A 23,438-nucleotide genomic window follows, 5' to 3' on the forward strand; every position below is an offset into this window, starting at 1 on the left:
TCGCTCGTTTTGTCGTACTCCTTTTATCGAACAGCCCTATCCATCTCGGCCCTCCCCCCCCCCCCCCCCTTCCCTTCCTTCACTCCATGAAACCCTAAGGTCCCCGCCGGAGATCAACGGGTGAGATCCGTCCACCTGTCCCCGGCGACATGGACGCCGGAGTCGGGTCCTCCTCCCTCTTCCTCGCTCTCCTCCTGATCTCCTCGAAACCCTAATACGTAATTCTTAGGGTTGGGGTTAGGGTTTCGTAATTTCTAGTAGAGATGAAGGAGAGGCCGTAGACATAGGGAAAAAGGGAGAGCTTGAGGGCTTCAAGGGGGCGACGCCGACTCCGGTGGAGGAGGGGGAGGCGTCGGCGGAGCTCCACCTCCCGGCGGAAGTCGATTGGGAGATGCTGGACAAGTCGCGGTTCTTCCTCCTCGGCGCCGTCCTCTTCTCCGCCGTATCCGCTGCCCTCTACCCGGCGGTGGTGCTCAAGACCCGCCTCCAGGTCTCCCACCCCCTGCCCCCCTCCGCCTGCGCCGCTGCCGCCTTCATTCTCCGCCACGAGGGCCTCCACGCCTTCTACCGCGGCTTCGCCACCTCCCTCGCCGGCACCATCCCCGCCCGCGCCCTCTACATGGCCGCCCTCGAGGTCACCAAGAGTGCAGTCGGCTCCGCCGCCTTCAGCCTCGGCCTCCCCGAGCCGGCTGCCTCCGCAGCTGCCGGCGCTGCCGCCGGCCTTAGCGCCGCCGTCGCCGCTCAGGTGGTCTGGACCCCAGTCGACGTCATCAGCCAGCGACTCATGGTCCAAGGCTGCCATCTCCAAGGCCCCAAATACCTCGGCGGACTTGATGTCTTCAGAAAAATCCTATCTTGTGACGGAATTCGAGGTCTCTACCGGGGCTTTGGCATGTCCATCCTCACCTACGCCCCCTCCAATGCCATGTGGTGGGCTTCCTATTATCTGTCCCAAAGGATCATATGGGGTGGATTGGGGTACTACTACTTCAGCCGCCAAGAGGAGAAGGGGAGCAATGATGGCGGCGGCGAGATGATAAGGCCTGGGTATGGGCCGGTGGTGGTGGTGCAGGGGGTGAGCGCAGCCATGGCAGGGGGAGCGGCGGCGGTGGTGACGATGCCGTTGGACACCATCAAGACGAGGATGCAGGTGATGGAGGGGCGGATGACGATCGGGCGAACGGTGAGGAGCCTCATGAGGGAAGGAGGGTGGGGTGCATGCTACCGGGGCCTGGGGCCAAGGTGGGCCTCGATGTCGGTGTCAGCCACCACCATGATCACCACCTACGAGTTCCTGAAGCGGCTTTCTGCAAAGAAGCAGGACGGCTTGGCCACATGACACGAGGTATATAGAAAAAATTTGCCTTTTCCTCCACTTCTTATGAATAGTTTCTTCTTTATCTTGTACACATTGACCTTTTCTCTTTCAAAGAAGGAAAGAGAGATGTGTGTAGAGAGAGCTTGGGTTGAGTTGTTGTAAAGAATGGTGTTTTTACCATGTAGATCTAATTCAATTCAGTTCATGGGGTTTTGTTTTTATTGCCCTTTTTTGTTTTTTAAACGAGTAATTCGATGATTTGGAATGGAAGGTTGGATGGAGAATTAGTAATGCCAAGGAGATATCTTTCAATCGAAACACTCAACACAGTCTACTACTACTTCTCATTCGAATTCCTGTTTCCCAACAGCACCCTAATGAAAAAATTAACTGTGTAATTCCAAAAGCTGTAACAAAGTCTATTAGTTGAATGATATACAATGGAAACCTTCTTTCTTTCATTAGGGTTCGTTTGATTGTACATAAAGGAATTACAGAAAAGACATGAAGTTTTTATTGCTCCTAATTCTAAGTTCTTCTATGCAATAAAGTATAAAATTATTGGAAAAAAAGTTAAAAATAGTAGAAATCTCTTAAGCTGCTGGGATAAAATTTCTGTTTTATCATGCTTTACCAATCACTTGAAAATTTTACCTGCTGAAATTCCCTTCAACATGAAAGATTTGTGAAGGTCCAGAGAGGATGTGATTAAGCTTGCCCATTGCAAAAGAATTTCCCTGTTTCTGTTGAATGGACCTTAGAAACATTACCCTCCTGTTTTTTGGTTCAGAGTTATGCTTGCATTGGGAAATTGTTTGGTTCAGAGTTATGCTTTATGGTGAAATATTTAAGTGATCCAAAATGTTCTTTACGATATACATTATTCAGATTCTCTACAAAAAGCTAAGACTTCAAGTGTTTTGTAGACTTGTTGCTTGTGTATTAAATAGTGACAAAACAATGGAATTTTAACAATATGGCTAATGACTTAATTTTGTCCATGATTCCATGGTTGGTTTTTCAACAATATGACTAATGACTTAATTTTGTCCATAATTCCTTGGTTGGAAAGCATTTCAATTGCTTGAACTTTTGGTCATAAATATATGTATTAATGCCCTAAAATACATGAGACATGATGGATGGTGAATAAGATTTGATCACTTTCCATGCATATTGATAAGGTATTTATTACTTGAGTTCATTAAATCTTGTCCCTTGTGTCGTTTTAACTTTTCTTACCATATTGAATGCTTTAAAAAGGCTTTTCTTGTTATCTGTTTCAGCACCTGTATAATGATGAACCCTAGACCTGTTACAAGTGGGTTAGTATAATTGTTCAACCTATATCTAATAGATATTTGTAGATGTTTTCCTGAATGCTGTGTAGAGAATGCTTATGTGGTGTTAGGTTGTGATTGAGATTCTTGATGTGGTATCGTAATTAAGTGAAAAAGAAATATAAATAGATGCCTTAAGATTCTCAAAATCTCATTCGTACCATGCAATATATTTCATTATATATTTGACTGAAAGGTTAGCCATCCATTTGATAACGGATAAGTTCGATTAGGTACTTTATTGATGAGCTACTTAGTAGTTGGACTTGTTTGTTAAAAAGATTCATTATAAATGCTCAATCTGTTTCCTTTATTGATGCCTAAAACATGACAGCAAAATGTATGATAAAAGTCAGAAGACCCTGTGGCCAGCACATTCGCAAAATATTTTTTTAAAGGAAATCTTTTTTGAGGGCATTGTTGCACACATCAAACATCTAAATATTGAACAGTATTTTGGAATAATAAAGTGGCATTGGCATCACACAATTACTTGTGCATCAAGTCTAATATAATGATTTGTCTAATCCATGTTTACGGTCACATTCAGGACTGTGGTATGTGAGCACTGTGAATTTTTACAGGAAGGGTTTGAAACCATTGCCTTTCGTTTTTAGAAAATAAAGGTACTTGTTTTTCTAGTGTCATCCAACCATCATAGATAGTTCAAGTAGTGGGCTTATATATAATGGTCATTATGGGTGTTGCTGAACATAATAATTGTTATCTTATATTAGCATGCTTAATCTTAATGATATGGCCTAAGATTATCTCAGGAGCTAAACATGAGTACCGCCTTTCTTGTTAGGTAAAGCTGATGATCAACATGATCTCTCTGCTGATGCTTTTGTGTGTTGGGGTCCATATAACGATTGGTTGTTGCTCTGTTACCAATGTATTTGCATGCAACTGCGACATGGTGATGGCCAATGATATCCATAGATTAGGATATAATGTAATGGATGATTGGCTTTGGGTGAGATCTAGATCAGTCTCTAGCTTGGGAACCCTTGGATGCTTCTGGGATTGGGATGTCAGAAATTTGGTAGGCTTTTGTGTAAATGATTAACATGTGGGGCAGGAAGTTTGTTAGGGCTTATAATGATTGATAGTGATTGATAGTGAAAGCTTGCTGAGAACAATTTCCATAGCAGGATGCTAATTCAATATTTTGGTTGATCGATGTATTAGGTTTAGCTTCCATTGTCATGTAGGAATCATAATCTTTGGCATTCATTTTGTTACTTTTTGTATTCTTTGAGACAAGATATGAATGGAAGATCACAGCTAGCTTAATTAGCACTTTTTGATGGTTGTACTGAAGACTTGGGATCTAATGTTGCCTTCATCAAGGGTAGGGAAGTCTGCAGATATAGGAGGGATATCACCATTCCATAGCTTGAAGTTTTTAAAGGCCTCCTGTATATAACAAGAATAAGAGAAATTTCTTACTGGTTTCATTGATACTATGCGCTTCATTAGTTTCACTAGTTTAATTCAATGGGTATTGTAGTTATGTGGATGAAGTATTAATGAATGTGACTGCTGTTGTGACCTCATCATGCGACACTTGTTGACCTTGTTAGGCCTTGATGATTGGAGAATTCCCATGTTAGCAAACTTAATGTGGAGAACAATTATCTTATATTAATTATAAAGACATGATCTAATGAGGTGGTTAGTTATTCTGTACTAATTTATGGTCAATATAATGGACTAATTTTTTGGGCCATTGATTTTGCATGTTGATGATAACTTCGAATGCCAAATATTGATGTCAACTAGCATCATAAACATATAAAATTGATGGAAATAACAAATAAGAAAACAGATGAAAATATACAACAAACTAATGTAGGGGACAAGTCTCATCATTTGATTCGGGTCAGTCCTCCTGCGCTATTAGTTCATATCTAATTTCAAGTTCTCAAATGCCTTGATGACTACCTCTGCCCTCATCTTTCCCATGATGGATTTTGAAAATTAAAATCTATTATCTTTTATCTTATTTTTAAATAGTGATTCAAAATGTAAGTGTTCAGTATTTTATGATTCTTTTTGCATTTTCTGTTGAATGGGAACATCCGTCTACTGTGCCCTTGTAATGGAGGAGCCATCTCTTGTGTAATAGGTATGTAAAGGACAAATATAGTACATTTACTAGATTGCTCCCTCTTTAAAGAAAAAAAATACCATGGTTTGAAAAAAACAGCTATCTTTTCTCTATCTCAATATCTATTAAATGAGTATGGGAGAGGCACTCTGTCCTCAATTTGAGAGAAAAAAATAAAGAAAATGGTGAAAAAAAAGACATTCCTCCATCTCAAATCTGAACTCCTCCATTTTTTTTCACTTGATATAAAAAAATTCAAATAAAATAAATACGAAATAGAAGAAAAACAGTCCCTCCAATTCAAACCCCAGCTTCTTTTTAATGGAGGGTTAAATCCTACCAACTGTGAGTCCCATAGCACCTCCCAAAAAGATATGACCGGTGGCCATATCTTAACCTTTTTCAGATTTCGAGTCATCTAGTCCTTCAACTTCTGGTTCCCAATCAAAAGTCGTAGTTCCATGAGGTGACGAGGGTAAGGATGGACATCTCTGGCCCCCACCATCATTCAAAAAATTAAAAAAAAAAAAAAAAAACAGAGAGAAGCCCACGAGTCAAACCACAATAAATGTTGCGAAAGAGCACACATGAAATTTTTATTTTTCTTTTTTTTGTCCCAAGAGCTTCACTAAAATCTTCCTATAGTCAAAAAGGATAACCAGCCACTACGCTCCCTCGCCCTGCATGGATTTTTATTATTTCCCTTGTCTTTCATTGCAACGAGTCATCAACCCACAAATGATGGTTATGGTTATGATCATGTTGGATAACCATCAATCCCCTGCAACTGATTCATCACAAGGAAACACACTTTTCGCTTCCAAGGAAGGATTACTTATCATTTCATCGAGCTCAAGAATTTGCCACCTCTGTATGGCTTCAACAACCCAACCATCAATTCTATAGAAATCACCATCTCAAAAATATTTTATTACATCTCTCTTTCCACAAATTTCAGTCAGCTTTATAAACACCTGTTGTCAATTATTCATATCAGATATGCTCAACTCCAGCATCCCAGAATGCATAATATGTGATACAGGTTAGGGTCATTCCAGTGGGGTATTAGACTAGTTGATCTACGAGGCAAAAGCACCAGACAAGAATGACTATTACTTAGATTTGGCTTGGCTTGCCATACAGTAAAAAAGAGTGCTTTCCATTACAAATAAAGCTTCAGCACCTATCTGTGCATGATGCTACTTCCATCCCTGACCATATGATACCACCCCTTCAAAAGTTGGCCATCCAATTCAGGTGACTAAGCTGGGGCTGCTGATAGGCCCCGATCTGGGGTCCAGGAGGTGCCACTCCAACTCCAACGCTCGCACCCAGGGCTGATGGGACCTGCTGGTGCACCATTTGATGGGGACTCGCGACGGAGGCCGGCTGTGGTGGATGGTACAAGCCTGGATATTGAACATTAGAGGACTGTGCTGCGGCATTGAACGAAGCATGACCAGCATGGGTTGGCATGTAAACTGCATGTGGTGCTTGCCCTGATAAATTATAATATGGTGCAGATTGCAAGCTCGAAAGCTCTTGTGGCGTCTGAATCCAGATATCAGATGTCTCTGCCTGGAACATAATAGGAAACCAAAACATATTATATTATGGATCAAGTCGATCACAGTTTGGGGGGGAAAGAAAGCACGAAATTTTGTATCAAGAAGCTTAAAGATCTGTTCCAGTATGTTTCATCCATAGACATCCATGATATCAAACAATCATAGAAATGTAGCATCATCATCAAACAAATGAGCATAAACATGCAACCATCAAAGTGTAAAACTGCCTCGATCCACCTGATTGGCCAAGAAGTAGTTGTTTTCGATTCATTTTCAACCATAAATGAAATGCTGAGGATTAGATCATACCTGGGGTGTTGGAACATAGAGGCTGTTGTCTTTGTATTTTATCCTGCTTACATCTTCAAGGCCAGCAGCACTGCCAATAGTACCAGGAGAATTGATGGTGAATCCAGCAGGATTAGCATAGTTTCCATACCCGGTTGGGCTTCCTACAGGAACAGGTTTATACTGTGAGGTAGCATACTTCATGCTACCTGCAGTTACGTGCGAGTTTGCTCCCGGCATCAGAAAATAGTTGTTCCCATTTGATGGATGAGGATATGCAGGGTTGTTTGAATAGTTCGGCATGGCCATTTGTGGGACATAAACTGGAGAAAATAAGTGACGATATGGCACAAAATTCGGGTAGTGTGAGATGGGAACTTGTGGATACAACTGAGCTACTGGCTGCTGCTGTGGCTGAATTGGTGGTGGCTGCTGAACCATGGCAAAGCTTGAAGAGCTGCTGCTCATTGAATGCGAGTTCAGGGCCTGCAGGCATAAAGTGTTGAATGGTGGCAATAATTAAGGATAGAATAAAATATGCCACTTAAGGACATCTCGAAATTCTCACAATATCAGATCATATCAAGGATTGAAATTTCAGCTGCCTAAAACAACCAAAAACTAATTAAAATTTTCAGTTTCAGTCATGTTTTGGGTGGAGGAATTGTCACATGGGCAAAAAGAAGGGAAAGCTCCAAATGAATCCACTGTGATCGGCTCTATAAACAAAAGAAGTCAGGGAAAGTAGGGACAGGAGAAACAATGGACAGAAGGTTTAAAGCATAACGAACAGTTATAAGACATATATAGCAAGGAAAACAATAAAGAAGGCATCTGAATAGGTTCGGAAGCAAGCCAAGGTACCTCAGACAGTGAAGATAAACCTTGTGAGCTCACATTTTCTTCCATCATCGTCCTAAAAAATGGGGCACCATAACTCATTTGGGGGTCGTATGCCTGTTTCAAAGAAAAAAGTTATTACTTTTACAAGTATTATACTATCTTCTTTAAGTATTATTAGTTTAAAGTATTATACTATCTTCTTTTACAAGTATTACAATCTTACAACCAAATTGTCAAACGTGTCAGCATATCTTGAAAAACTGGCTTCCATATTTCGCATTTAAAACACAAAACAGATTCTCAACATACTTGATATTTGGACTTACCAGGAAGCTTGACAGGGTTGATGAATTCTGTAGTTGCTGTGGTTCTGCTGAACTGTAGGGAGGGCTTGGGCTTTGGACCAACCCAATTTCCTCGAAACTCCCAATATTATGAGGGCTTAAGGACCCGCTATTTTCAGGTTGTGCTTCCTCAGATTCTGTAGATGATGTGGTAGAGTCAAGTTGGGAAGTTCTAGATTGGCCATCCACAAAATCTCCTTGGTCAGCGGCAGAGGCATCCTCGCTGGAGCCCAGTGGGCCAGTTGCTAGTATACTGCAGATATCAAATTAAATATAAGTATACTGCCCTATCTAGAACTGAACACTCAAAAAAAAAGTGACGCCAATCCTACACTATAATAGCAGTTGATGGGAGAAGGCATCCAAGCCCTCAACTATCAACTTTCAAATGGGCTTATAAAAAGAACAGAAAGCAAAGAAAAAGTCATGCAACCATATATGACTTCCACGTTGGATAGTTAAAGCTGAGAAGTTAAATAAAACCAACAATAGTCATTTTTCAGCATTATGAGATATTAATACCAAAATCATACCATGGTTCTTGCAGGAAATACAATCAAAATATAAGGAGGAAAAAAGGCAATACCTTAGAGTAGGTTCATTGCTGGTCTCTTGTGCATTTTCAGAAGCCTGAGAAGCAGATGTGAACCCCTTGGTGGAGTCAAAACCAGCTCCAAAACTACCAAATGTCAGTTGCGTATGTTCAGACTCTGACACTTGAAGATGCTGAGGTATGATTACATGCTGAGTTTCCAAAATGTTAATTTGTGAAAGTTTCTCTGACAAGCCAGGAACATCCGCTGGGTTTGAGCTACCAGAACCATCAGCATGGGAAAAGGTTGAACCTGTTTCAATCACACCAGGACTAATCGCAGCCGCCTTCTGAATTGATTTTGGTTTCCACTCCATGTTGGACTGCATGGCTGTTTAACCAAATATTCAGAATTTGTATGTAACAAAATCAGTATAGCAGACATAATTGTTCCATCTACTCAGGATTGACAATTTATATCATTTACAATATATAATTTAACATCTATAAGTTCAAGCCCAAATTTGTACACGCAAGTTTACCTCAAAGCTTCTCAAAACCTGAGATATAATAAATTTCCTTTTTTTGTATAATTTGCTATTTGCATTATCCATGTTCACTAGAATTATATAAAGTAAGCTAAACCCTAAACATCTTAACTAATGTGGCATATGAACAGTTCGAAAAAAAATAATGTTTGACCAATGGCTGAACATAGTTGATGATAGAAAAGATTGCAATTTGGTAGCCGAAAAAAAGATCACCATTTACTCAATAACAACCTCTCACATTTTCTAAGAAGAGTTGTATCTCCTGATAAATGAGCCAATAAATAACGAACTAAAAAAAAATTGCTCAAACAACAAATGTTGCTGCACTCTTCAAAGATTCAGCTCTGCTAATATGCCCAAGAGATCAGAAGTGAATCCTTCCCATCATTCTGTTATCAAGTCAACCAATGTTACATTCTCTCTAAATCAGAGACAACAGGTAGCATTCCATAAAAGATTGGCTATATAAAATCTTATAACTGTCCCAATATATGTTAAGCGATTGTGCCAAGCCTAAATAATGTAGATTTAGTATAGTTAATGACATGTTGAAAATGAATCATATAATTATTTGAAAATTGAAACATTGATGTATCATAGTTTGATCGATAAAGCCAACTTAATGTACATGGTATATGATATGAATGGGATAAGACTCTTTTGTGGTATTTCATTATTGTCAAACTCTAGTAAGGCCTACTCTCAAGCCAAAATCTTTATTTTTTATAAGTTGTAAAATAAAGCAAGAATCATAGAATAACAACAATGAACATGAGGACTTGTGCTTCATCTAAAAGATAGGGGGCTAGCCACTCAGAAGATGATTCATAGGTCAAAGTAGCTTAACCACTGTCAGGACTCAAAATTTGTTAGCAAAGTCTTTGTTGTAGCCCTCCATTTTTTGAACAAATAGACCATTGCCTAACCTCTCTGCTCAATCTAAGAACAACATCTCTTTTCTTTCAGCAATGCATCAATATTCTTTAATCCTTGTCAAGGTTTACCGAACTAGTACTGAAGGATATACTGGCCAGTGACTGCTTCAGCACGGTACGGGACCATGCCATTCCATGGCATACCAAAACCGAAAACAAGGAGAGGGAGGGGGAGAAGGAGAAAAGGAGAGTGGGAGGAAGCGGGGGGTGGGGAAAGGGAAGAACCGAGGGCTTACCAGTGACGGCCGAGAGGGAGCAAGTCTAGCACTATCAAAACCCTCGAAAGGGGAGGAGGGGGGCATGCCTCGACTGCCATAAGGAAACTCTCGAATGATTGCAACCCTCAAACGTTTGTGAGCTCGAACCGTCGCGGGGGGGGGGGGGGGGGGGGGGGGGGGGGGGGGGGGACTCTCGAACGATCGTCGAGTGGGAGGCAGGGAGGTTTGAACCAACGCGAGCAGGGTCAAGGGGGTTTAAAATTGAATCAGGGGGTTGGGGAGGGGTTCTATTGCGATGAACCAAGGGTAAGATAGGGGTTTGGGTCGGTTCTGCAAACAATGATCCTCATTTGATGTGTATCACTAATTTACTTTGTTCTCTGGAAACTCCTAAAGCTGCAGAATTTGGATGAAATCATGGTCTGCTGTACCGGTCCGTACCGGCCGGTACGAGCCGGTACGTACTGGTCCGGCCTGGGACCGGTACCGGATCAGCGTAAAATCCGGTACCGGTAATTTATTGTTGAAGAACCGGTACGGGAACGGTACGGGACCGGTACGGGATCGGTTTCGTACCGGTCCGGGCCGCCACCGATACGCCGACCGGTACCGGTACGGCGGACCTTGGATGAAATCTTCTCAATATTCATTCCACTTAATAATGTAACTGCTTTCACAATAGACGTTTGAAGTCTAGTCAAGAAACAATCTGTCTATGTATATATAGTATGTATTTATGGATCTATATATCTATCCATCTATGCATGCATGCATGTAGAAAAGTAAAATTTAAAATTTTATATTGTATATAACTTTTAAAGAGAATAATGGGATGTCTTCTTTTTTTCCCCTTGTCTTGTCACCTTAAAAAGAGTAATTAGAATCTAATTTGTACTTTTCTTTCCTTTTTTCACAGCTATGATTTCAGTTATTTCACCTTTAAAACAAATCAAATTTATCTAAATAGGAGTTACTTATGTATTGTAAATGAGGTGGAAGGGCAGTTCTAGAAGAAAAATGACAGAAACAGAATGGAATATTTCTCAAATTCAAAACTGTTGTTTCTGTATGTAGTACAGATATATATAAGCCAAGAGCCAAGAACTCAAGCATGATTCCTAAAGAAGTGCTTACAAAGTAGAAAAGCATGTAACTCGATTAATTAAGACATGATTTCAAACTAAATATATATCGAAAACAAAAATTCTAACAACAATATTAATATTCAATTAATTGGACAAAGTTTCCACTTACTTCAATATAGTGATGCAAACGGGTTGATTATGATCAACAAGCAACCCAAAATTTGTTTTAGGTCAAGTAAACAACATGGCCTGATGGGTCAATCAAGTAAAATTTTGTGTCAACAAGTCAGAACAAGTGACCCAAAATTGCTCTGGTAAACATGATGAATCTATCATGCCATTAATGCCAAACACTAGAGAGACCCCTCTTTCAAAATTCTTTATTGGCTAAGTAACAACCTCTCTCTCTCTCTACCACAAAGGAAGCACAGTTCATAGTACCACAGCAGAAACATCACTCCCTCATCTAACAATGGGCCACAGCAAGCCCTCTCACTATAATAGTCTAACCCACAGAAGAGGGGTAAAACTTACACAGCCATGTGACATTCGCCAGGCTTGGGTGTAAAGGTGCAATTGAAGAGGGTGTTAGGTCCAGTGAGGTCAACTCCAAGGTTACTACCATCCCTAGTATTATAAAAAAAAAAAAAAAAACTCTCACAAGTTTATTGAACATGCCATTGTTTCATCTGTACATATTTCAAACTTTCTTGTAGGCATTCTTCCAAAAAAAATAGCTGATTTTATTGGCAATGCTCCAATCTTCTCACCCATCACAAAGCATAAGATAAACAACCTTCCACTATTAGTTTCATCTCCCCTTCAAGTAGTCCTAAGACAGAACTTCGGCTTTATTGAAAGTCAAGCTTTCTCCAACAGGATAAAATATCTTCATGATTATAATCATAATTGCAACACAACATCTATGTATAGTTTTGGTGCACCTAATCGTCCATCCGCTACATCAAAAATTAGCTCCAGCTACTAGTACTTACTCCAAGAGAACATCAAACTGGTAAGAATTCTTGTCCGCATTTTTTGGAACTCATCCTTGAATTTTATGTCTTTTACCTTCAATTACCAATAACAAGCAATTTGACAAGAAGAAAATACTTCATACAAAATGATATTAGTTTTCCTTCAAAACACAAAGTTAACAGGTTTTATACATGTACTATGACATATGAATTGAAATATAAGATAAACTAGAAGTTCAGACTGTCATTTCATACAGAAAAATAGTTTCAACTTTCAAGTTATCATTTTAGCTATGAAACAAGATTACTGGAGCTTGTAGTTACTATATCAGAAATGGATGATATTATGGCATATTGGGTAGTGAACTGACATTAAGCAATACTTATGTAAATAAGACAACCGGTAATAAGCATATTTGCAATTTTACACAACGCATATCTCACAAGAAATGCAAAGGTTAAAAGAATAAAATGAGAACTGTACCTTTCCCATGACCCACAGGCTGCCTGCTATGGTGTTGACCAACTGAAAATGATCTGCTAAAAGATGTGCTAGACAAGATAGGCTCTGAAGAAGGTGTTTGGATGAATTGATTGTTCTTAGACACTGCAGCAGATTGAATCGATGATTTTGCAAGCAATGAGGTATCTTTTCCAGATAAAGGAACTGAAAAGGAACCACTTGAAACAGATGAATGAGAAGTTGGATGATTAGAAGACTGTTTCCGAACACCCACTGCTCCTATTTCACGCCGAATAGCACCAACTGTTCCAGCTGATCTGGAACTAGGAGATGGAACATGAACTGGATCTGAAGATGAACAGCACACCCCAATGATAGAGTTGGTTGATGTCAATTTAGATTGTGACTTCGAACTATTGGGGACCTCCTGTGCCTGTGAAGTAGAGACTGTTGGTTGTGTCTCTTCGGGTAGTAATGGCTTATGACTGCCACCTGAGCCTGCATATTTGGCATGATCTGCTCCAGAATGACGGGGCTCACTTCCACCTCGAGATGGGATGTGCCCCTCCGAGTTCTTGGAAACCATGTTCTTCTGATCGATTGGAACCCAAGCAGAGCTACAGTGGAAAAGTATGGATTAGCAACCATACCAAAAAGATCTAACAAATATTCATTATAGTTCAATGTGAACACATGCAAACACTACCAGCAGGATTGATAAGACTGCTGCATGGCAGAAAGAGAACTGGCCTCATTGTATCATATATCAATAAGAATATCTTTAAGACCTTGCACATAAACCATATAAAATACAATATCAGCCTAACAAGCTATTTTGGAAGATAATAAGATGCATGCATCTGCTTTCTGCCCAGTTTTGTTGAAGAAAACTGCTATTACCCAAAAAAAGTATAAAACATTAAGCAAAAATGGCAACATACTGTCAATGCATAAAGAGTAGTAAAAATGTAACAAGCAGAATCAGGATGAAATAGCATATGAACTAAACAAAGCAGAATCAAGATGAAACATCACATATAAAATTACCATAAAAAATCAGCAAATATAACTTTCATATATTCAATGCATCCAGATAAGGAAGGAAAAGCATGCCTGTTAGAAAATCAAAACGTAATAACTCTAAAAATACTTTTTCCATTAAATTAAGCTTTATAGGAGAATGACTGCACATTTTCACCTGAATGTTGATGGTCAAAGAAGAAGTGAATTTGAGCAAAGGATGCTAAATTAGGATAAAAGAGTTAAATCCTTAACGATATGCAATTTACAAATAAAGATTTCAGGGCATGGCACAAGGATATCTGGAAAACAGTGTCTATTCTCCACATTGCCAATTTCAAAAATTAAAGGGAAAAACATTACCATGTAAAAATCCAGTCACATTACTTTCAGATGAAATAACTAAACTGGTTAGAAGCTGAAAAACTTAAAACAGAAGATGGGAAGAGAAATAGGACAGTGAATGCCATATAAACAAAAAGTAATGATAAAAAAAATTAAGTTCTTAAATTGCTAGCGAGAAAAAGGGACCATTTCAGACCACCATCTTGGGGTTCTTGACTCCAATATACAAACTAATTTTATGGGGTTGCTATGACCATCAATTTTTGAAAAAGGAAGTTTATGTTAAACAATGCGACCAGACAAGTATTTGTTCCACAGTTAATTTTCAAATTTATAAGGTCCAGACTCCAGACATAACAAGGGAATTGCCAATAGAAATCAAAATTATGTAGGATATTTTGGAGTAAAGTGGCTGTCATTCATGAGTTAATAAATGTTGTTTGGGAACTTACTAGAATTTGCTTATGAGCTCCTTATGCATAAGCCCAACATTTATACAAAGTATTTATCAAGGTCACTGAGGAAATCTAAAAGGAGTCAGTTTCACATGAAACCATTGCATGGCATATATTTGTTTAATGCAAGGATCGCCGTACCGGTACCGGTCGCCTACCGAACCGGTACGGTTCCGGTTCGTACCGGAACCAGCCGGTACGAACCATTTTCTTTTTGTTTTCTTTTTCCGCATGCGGATGCGCGTGCCCCCATTAAATGCCACTCTGTGGCATTAATGATCGTGCGGCGGACGCGCTGCCCCGTGCTGGCAAGGAATCGAGAGGGCGGAGGAACCACATGGGGGCAACGTTCCCAGCGCACGGAACAGCGCGGGGGCGAAAAAACGCGCGCGGGCACGCGGTCCCGCGCGGGTGCTCTTCCCGAGGGAGCGCATGGCCCAAAAGGGCCACACGCTTTGACACCACAGCATCGCGCTGTGGTTTAAAAATCCACAGTGTCGCGCTGTGGTTTACAAATCCACAGCACCGCGCACTGTGGATTAAAAAAAAATGTACTGGTGCGAACCGGGCGGTTTGCACTGGTACCAGGCGGTTCCGACCCGAGATGGCCTGAAACCGGTTTCCACAGCTCCGCTGTACCGGTTCCAGCCCGGACCGGTCCGAAACGGCCCGAGCCAGCCGGTACGGACCAGTTCGACGAACCTTGGTTTCAAGGTTGAAGAGTAAAATAAAAATATAAATCCCCTTCACTCCCCTCTCAAGATTCATCATCCAAATGCATGATAGCTGGAGATGTTGTTTTTGTAGAAACAATGCCTTGTATCAAAGTTTGTTGTACTAGTTCATATTGTACTGTACTAAGTGTACCGTACCATACCAATACTCAATACACTGAACCTTACTGTACTATACTACATACCAACACTGTATAAGATGGTACTAGTACAAGATCCGGTACCGAGACGGCGAGCCTTACCTAGTATTCTTCGCTATTTTCCTGATTTCTTTGAACAGTGCCTTGTATTCTTCACTTTTTTCCTGGTTTCTTTGCTATGGACTACATGCAACTCTATGCTATTTAAACACTTGAATGTTTGGGACTTTTGGAGTGCCAATATTTCAAGACACATGGACATGTGGGATAAAAGAAAGCTTCAAGGCAAGGTTCGCCGGCCGAACCGGTCCGGCCTGAAACTGGTACAACGGAGCATAGAAACCGGTTCCAGGCCATCTCGAGCCGGAACCAACTGGTACGCATGCATATCGGTCGTGTACCGGCCAGTTCGCACCGGTACATTTTTTTATCCACAACGCCACGCGCTGTGGATTTTTAGACCACAGCGCAGCCCTGTGGTGTCAAAGCGCGTGGCCCTTTTCCCTTGGGGAAGAGCACCCCGCGCGCGGTTCCCCCGCACGCCCAATTCCCCGTCAACGCGGGGCAGCGCGCCCGCGATCATTAATGCCACTCTGTGGTATTTAATGGTGGAACGCGCGTCCGCGCACGCCCCCACACGCAGATGCAGAAAAATAAAAAAAAACGGTTCGTACCGGAACCACCAGTACGAACCGGAATCGTACCGGTCCGGTAGGCGACCCGTACGCCTACCGGTACCGATACAGCGAACCTTGCTTCAAGGCATTCCCAAAACAGAGTATACTGCTTATGTCAAAAAAAAGTGTTGGTACTTGAAACTGTTTCTTAGAAAGGTCCAATCAAGTACAGTTATGGTACCACAATTCTCAACAATTTTAGGCATTCAACAATTTTAGCTTAAACTTAGACACATCTACTGAGCATAATTGGATCAAACTTATTTTCTTTTTTCCACTGATTATTGATACGATACACAATAACGTACAAAATTTTGGTTAAAGTACCACAGGTTAATACTTAATCTAACTTATTTTAATAATAAATATAAATTGATTTCCTTATTTGATTCTAGTATTCATATATTAAAAGTGCCTCAATGTTGTTTTTTTAGGGTCTACAGTTTAAAACTTTTGCAGCACCCTCACAAGTAATACCTGCGCCAAGCACCAGGTAATGATGTTTGAATGGTATTGAGAATGCAGACAAAGATGCTATAGTTGGAACCTCTACAAGCAAGGAGAAGGAAATGAATAACCAGGACAATCCATCAATATGGGTAATCTCCACATGGAAAAAATATATACTGAAGCTATGCTTGATTGCTACAACAGTATGGGGAGGAAAATTTTCCTTAGCTTTTCTGCAATGAAGATTTGCTTGGATGAATACACAAAAATAAAGATGTGAACAGTCAAAGCCTCAAAGGATTACTGGCATGAGAGTGTCTCATACACCCAATGCCTCTGTGACACAACAGGGTATAAAGTTTTATCTATGACATTTTATTTCAGGCAAAACTTCAAACTTGTGATATATTAATAAGTAATTCAATTCTGACACCAAATGTTTTACCTCGTCTCAGATGGGTAGGGCAACTTGGATATGATTTTGTTCAAAATATATTGGCTTTGAGGGGAATCTGAAACATCATATATCATATCCAAAACCAGCAAATTAACAGAAAATGTACTTAACCTACCAAAACCACATAAAATTAGCTGCATCATCACTTGATAAGCAAACATAACCAAAAATGGATTTGAAACCAAAATTCCCAATTTACAGCCACCCCTAATGTTATTTCAAGATTATGAAGCACGGACACAGATATGGGATATAGGTATCGTGGATATGACACAATACGGATGTGTCAATATGACAAACATTAAAAAAGTAGGATACAGGTACGACTTGGATACGTCAATGAATATATTTGTATTTATACATTCATACATGCACATATAAATACACAAATATATATACATATGCATATGAGTATAAAAAAGTATCCAAATGCATAGTACGCTAGCAAAAATAACATAGTCTGAACTCTGAACTTTATATGATAGTAGCAAATTTTACAAGCGCATCATTTAATCACCATTCACTTCAACCCATATTCCATATTAACATCATAGACTACAAAATTGACTATTCATCATAAAAAGTTTAATATCTCTCATTTTTGTAGGTATTTGGGAATTATATCGAGTGTATGCAAGAAGTATGTGGAAAGTTTTTTTAAATTTAAAAAATAGGATTCTTTCCATGAGTATTGGACACGTACCAGGAAGTATCCAACAAGTGACAGTAGCTGATATATATCTAATATCAACACGGCATGTAATTTGAAGTATCCTTGATTCCTAGTTTTGAACTTCCCAATATCCTTTCCCACAATTTCCATTCATATTACCCAGGTCCTCCCTCATAATTCAACATCCTTCAACAGGGGCTAAAATATCCCTCCATACTAAGCCCCGTCAGATACTTGTGTACAAGTCTACACCATCTCAATCAATTCCCTATCACATTATCCTTTGCTCACCATGAACTAATAAACCTATTTTCCACCAGACATTCTGAAGCATACAGAAGAGCAGCTAGCAATAAATTTTTCGTACAAATCAGAATAAAATACACCTCTTGATAATTGTGACAGATGATAGAGCTTTGTATTTATGGTTGTCATTTAATTGTCAGGTTATAAACATCAAAATGCTAAATCACTATAAAGATTAAACTTATGTCGTATTAACATGAAACAAGTAAGACAGTAGCCAATTCTAACTGTAACTACTACAACATCAATAAATAATGTAACCTACAAAGAAAATGAAAAAAAAAATAAAACAAAAATGCCAACATCGGCACAAGGGAATGAAAACAAGCAAATCTGTGCATGAACAATCTTATTGCTGGTTTTGCTCATTGAATAGAAAAGAAGGAATCTGATAGACCTATTATCAAAGTTTTGACATTAACACTAGAAATAAAAACAGTGGAAGTGCTTAAGCAACAAGTATAATGAGATGAATGAGCCAGGGAAAAGAAAAGACAACTACACCTGTTCTCCAGAACGTTTGATACAACTTGTTCACTGCCAAAAGCTGAATGTTGAATTGACTCTGGCTTAACATCCCTATTGGCACTTTGGTTTACTCTGTTGTCCCTCACAATACGAAATTCTCGGCTGATTCCTGCATTAGTAATGTCTTATTCTTCAGATATAAAATCATAAAATTAATTTATAGCATTAAGATCCTTTCAAAAATAAAAGTAATATATATAAACAGGTAATAATATGAACAGTACACTCCAGATCAATTCACCTATATAGCAAAAAATTATTATAAATCATCAAACAAATAAAAATTCTCTTTGCAGAATGGAGGCAAAGGATTCATATAGCCAACCCTAACTAGTTTCGAATCAAGGCTTAGTTGAGTTGACTTGAGTTGAGTTAAACAAATAAACAATAACACAAAGTAGTCACCTTTGCAACCACTAACTTAAACTAAAACACCCATTGTAAGCTGCAGTGTCTAATGAAACTTAAAACTCCTAACTGATATGCACTCCAGCACCTATAGCACAATTCTTATATCCCCTTAATTACCAAACAATTATAAAAACTGACAGGAATTTGCATTACCAGGTGCCAGTTTTCCAGTAAAACCATCTCTCCGAGCATTTCGATCCCATGAAGCATGAGATTTCGTCCATTGTACGTTGTGTTCCACACTTGTTTTAGTATCACCAGAACCCATATACCCTGTATGCTGAGGCCAAGATAATGTATGTATAAATTAATATAAAATCAAAACGACGATATTCAAAATAACCAAATCTACTTCATCAAATGCATGAATGGATGCAGTAATAAAATTGACATGGCACTAACAAAACAAGGTACTCATCATGGTTGCTACAAAAATTGTGGATGGTAAACATCTTACAAAAGAATTTTAATGCTTATTCAACAGAATGATGAAGATGATCATATCATAAAAGATTTCCAAGGTGTGCTATTAAAAAAAATCAAAATACCATTACTTGAAGCAATCCAAAGATGGATTCTTCCAATTGATCACAATTCACTGGGCATCCTTATTCGCATTTTGATACAGACATCAGATAACCTTTTTGTTCTATCAGACATCTTTCAACATATTTTGTTCCAAACACATCTACCATCTTTTAAACACAAACATCATGAACCACGGGTGTTGCATTCAAGATAAGCCCATCCAGCATTTAGCAACCAAACCTTCTTTTCATTCCTGAAATAACATAATGCTTTCAAGTTTTAACCTCCTTCACTATCTGCTTCTCTTTTTGCAGATTTGACCATCAACATAGCCCATCTGTGCTCCATTTCAATCTGAGTTGCGAATTTTTCTGCACTCTGTTCTCTCTCCTAAACATTTCCTACATCATCTTAAATGCTTTAAATTCAGCTAAACTTTTAAGTACCAACTTTTAAACACAAACATCATGAACCACTGGTGTTGCATTTCAAGATAAGCCCGTCCAGCATTTAGCAACCAAACCTTCTTTTCATTCCTGAAATAACATAATGCTTTCAAGTTTTAACCTCCTTCACTATCTGCTTCTCGTTTTGCAGATTTGACCATCAACATAGACCACTGTGCTCCATTTCAATCTGAGTTGCGAATTTTTCTGCACTCTGTACTCTCTCCTAAACAATTCCTCCATCATCTTAAATGCCTAAATTCAGCTAAACTTTTAAGTACCCTTTTTCTTTGGGATTTCTAATCTCTAAAGCATGCCAAAATGTTTTTATACAATTTTGGAGGTAATTGCAATTGGCTATTGGAGCCTTTATAAATAATGGGCTGCTCTAAAATGTTCAGCAAATTACATTTTTATGTTTTCTTAAGAAACATCAAACATGTCTTGGAAATGGTATTTTGTCGTCATGTTTGAACTTAAGAGCTAATTTAGGATGTCTGGTGGCTATTTTTGGGTAGGCTTTCCTGTACAAATATGTTATGGAAAGTGGTACTTTGATGTGATCTTTTGAAAAATCTGGAACATGATAATCTAATGCTCAAGATGATTATTGAGTTAGGATGATGTTAAGGTTAGAAGCCTATAATGATTAATTTTACCATGCTTATCATGCATTTACATACAAATAATATATATTTATAATACACTTAGCAGTTTCTGGTTGCCTTCATTCTAAAAGTATCTGCAACTTCCATTTGTATTTACAAGAATCTGTTTGGCTTGCTTGCATCTAAAAGTTGTAACTGCAATTCTTGTGTTTGGTTGTTTAACATGGAGAGGATGTAATCAGCCTGCAACTGACATGATTATCATTATATTATTGTAATAATAATTATGGTATTTGTAAATCTTCATAATAACTGCCAATTTATATTATATTCTCATTTTATAATAATATTATATTATTATATCGTATTATGATAATATTATAATAATTTTTCCTTATTAGAATCATAGTAATATTATTATCATGTGATTATTGGAGAGAAAGAAGGTGATCGTAGCCCTTTAAGGCTGAAGCTAGAGCTTGCATCTTGGGATGCGGCAATTTTTGATTGCATCACTAAATGCAACAAAAGGGCCATAGGGTGCAACTTAGTTGCCTGCATTTGACCCAATTGCAGGCAACCAAACACCTGCATCTATCCACCTGCACCTGGGAAGCAACATGTCCCAGATGTAGGCAGTCACACAACCCCTAGAGAACTTTCTATAAGTTAGCGCCTCATCTTATTCAGGCAATCACCTTCTTGGCACATAGCGCCCTGAGCAATAATGGTCCTACCGCCTTAAAGGTGTTGTTTGTTTTTGACTACCTTGGATCAATAAGGTCTTTATCATGGAAAACTTTTTGTTGTCTCATCCACCTTAAGTTTAAGGGTGATGCTTGACATAAGTTCCCTATAATCATGACACGAGACAAGTTGAACTTAATGTCGATTGACCAAGTCAAATATTTTTTCTGTATTAATCATAATTACATATTTTACATGATACATATAGGACCATACTTGCTTTCCAAAGTGTCAAACTAACAAGGCATAAGACACGTGCATTTATTCTAAAAAGTACACAGGTTGTAACTAAACAATTCAAATTGTACCATGTCATTTCCTTATATTTCTCTTCACATAGTTCTTTATTGGTAATTCTCTTGACATCGTTCTCTGTTGAAGGAAAAGACAATGAGCAAATCATGTTTAATTCATAACTTTTAAAAAAATATGAAAAAGGAAGTCCAAAGCAATTGTCCATAAAGAGTAACATTATGGTAAAATAAGCTTCAAAACCCTACCAAAGATGGAAATACAAATACAAACTCTAAAAGCCCCTAGATCATAACTCTAATTTTAGTGCATCCCCCAAATATCCCAAACCGATAAAGAAAAAAAATATTTAATTTCCCCCATCAGGCAGCTCTAAGATGTGTATGGGGCATCATATGACCAATTTGAGCTCATCAAAATCAGAATGAAAGGTAACCAAAAGGGACTTGAAACTTGTAACATTCATCAAAATCAGAAAACTGAACGGAAAAGAGCCTAGTAACTAACACATTGAAGAGGACAAGTGACCAAGAGAATAGTCATTTGGCTCTATACCATTATTTACTTTGCCATCTAGGCCTGTAAAACTTTTATTGATTCTTCAACATTGTAATAGATCAATTTAAAAAAAAAAATCTAAAAAAAAGGAAAAGGTTCATGAATGCATTGACTTAACCCAAATCTTTTGGTTTTGATGGAAACTACAAAAAACATAACCATGAAACAAATTGAAGCATAAACTCAAAAAGATAATTATTATGATTATCAATATAAAATTAATTATCATTTAGAGCAATTTTATAAAAGAACAACTACAACCATAATCATCAAGCCTTGTCCCCAGTTATCCACAATCAGACATGAAACAATTTTCTAATTGTAAAAAACACTAACAAGTTGATAAAAGTAGGTTATAGAATTTTCAGTGTTTCACTACCCCCGATGTCCACCACCAAAAGGCCAGTTTTACAAATCGAGGAAAAAACCTCATCGGTCCACATGGACTTTTACTTTCTCATTCTGAAAAGGCGCTTTCAAAATTATATTCACAAACTCACAATCATGCAAAATCCACAAAAAAGGGGTGATCTATGCATGGTGATTTCACGTCCATGCATGTTGTAGATACTTGTTATAAAATTGACAGAACCTAAAATGGATGAAATACACCTCGCTTGTTCACATGATTGCCACAATGCATTCATCTCATTGCTTTACAAAAGTTCCATTTTAGATATGAGATATATAATATATAAGTGTCTCACAAGTTCATAACTGAACTAGAAAGAGAAATTTTGTAAGTAGCAACTAATATTATTAAAAGTAGCTCTGAGGATAAGCTATTCTGTATCTTATTATCTAATATGTTTGTCCTATATGTATACAACATTATATGACATAACAGCGATAATAATGGTATAGCAGTCATTATTTTGGTTCAAACTAACACCATCTCTCCCACTATACACGCAAAAAAAGGGGGAAAATGCATATGCCCATATGTGCACACATGAGCACATGCACACTCAGATACATAACAGAAACATATCTACACACATATACTTAATATGGATTTAAAGAACAGCTGTTATTTACTCACTATGCCGTGACAGGAGACATCTCATAACAGGACTAATTGTCATTATTTGACTTTTCAGAATCAAGAAATGTAGGCTTGGTCTAAAAGTATTGTTCCAAAAGCAAAAATTCGAGTAATGAAATGGAAACAATTGCATGCAATTAGCAAAGGGTTTATTTTCTACACTTGTTTATATATGTATATTATCATAATTTTCTATTATTAAGTAAGCCATTGACAATCAACTAAAACATCTTTGATCTCATCCACCAAAGGAACCATGATATGCATTAAAATCTTTGGCTAAAACTCATTTGTATCCCCACCTGTAGATAACCTTTCTGGATGTTACATAATTTCCCATCCCGAGACCTACTTTCAGACCATATATGCTACTGAAAATAATATTCTTCTTCCCTATCACTTCATTTTTCTTGAGAAGTGATATTATGAGAAATGATAAGTAGTAGCCCTCACTTATGTCTTTTTTTCTATTTTAACAAATTT

General features: G+C 38.4%; 2 protein-coding genes across 4 annotated transcripts in view; one reads left to right on the forward strand and one right to left on the reverse strand.

Moving 5' to 3' along the window:
- On the forward strand, nt 1–8,495 carry LOC120112370 (uncharacterized). Of its 2 annotated transcripts, none has more exons than XM_039131495.3 (2): nt 1–1,345; nt 3,467–3,960. In XM_039131495.3, exon 1 carries the CDS (start codon nt 392–394, stop codon nt 1,337–1,339), a length of 948 nt encoding a protein of 315 aa, XP_038987423.2. In that variant the 5' UTR covers nt 1–391; the 3' UTR covers nt 1,340–1,345; nt 3,467–3,960. The 2 variants fall into 2 exon arrangements, with proteins under 2 accessions (XP_038987423.2, XP_088570497.2); XM_088714371.2 differs by lacking the exon at nt 3,467–3,960 and adding an exon at nt 8,362–8,495 and having other exon boundaries at nt 243–1,345.
- Nucleotides 5,714–23,438, reverse strand: part of LOC103703266 (uncharacterized) — a 24,050-nt gene continuing 6,325 nt past the window's right edge. For both annotated transcript variants that reach the window (XM_008786049.6, XM_088714369.2), the window contains exons 3-10: nt 18,925–19,051; nt 18,337–18,469; nt 12,597–13,192; nt 8,401–8,737; nt 7,797–8,067; nt 7,492–7,584; nt 6,649–7,113; nt 5,714–6,349 (exon numbers count right to left, since the gene is read on the reverse strand). In XM_008786049.6, the coding sequence (XP_008784271.4) occupies nt 6,005–6,349; nt 6,649–7,113; nt 7,492–7,584; nt 7,797–8,067; nt 8,401–8,737; nt 12,597–13,192; nt 18,337–18,469; nt 18,925–19,051 (2,367 nt within the window). In that variant the 3' untranslated portion in view covers nt 5,714–6,004. The remainder of the gene's footprint in view (nt 6,350–6,648; nt 7,114–7,491; nt 7,585–7,796; nt 8,068–8,400; nt 8,738–12,596; nt 13,193–18,336; nt 18,470–18,924; nt 19,052–23,438) is intronic.

The sequence above is a fragment of the Phoenix dactylifera genome, chromosome 18 (genome assembly GCF_051530095.1).
Source record: "Phoenix dactylifera cultivar Ajwa chromosome 18, Ajwa_hap1_PhDact_Kaust_v1.1, whole genome shotgun sequence".
Taxonomy (NCBI): domain Eukaryota; kingdom Viridiplantae; phylum Streptophyta; class Magnoliopsida; order Arecales; family Arecaceae; genus Phoenix; species Phoenix dactylifera.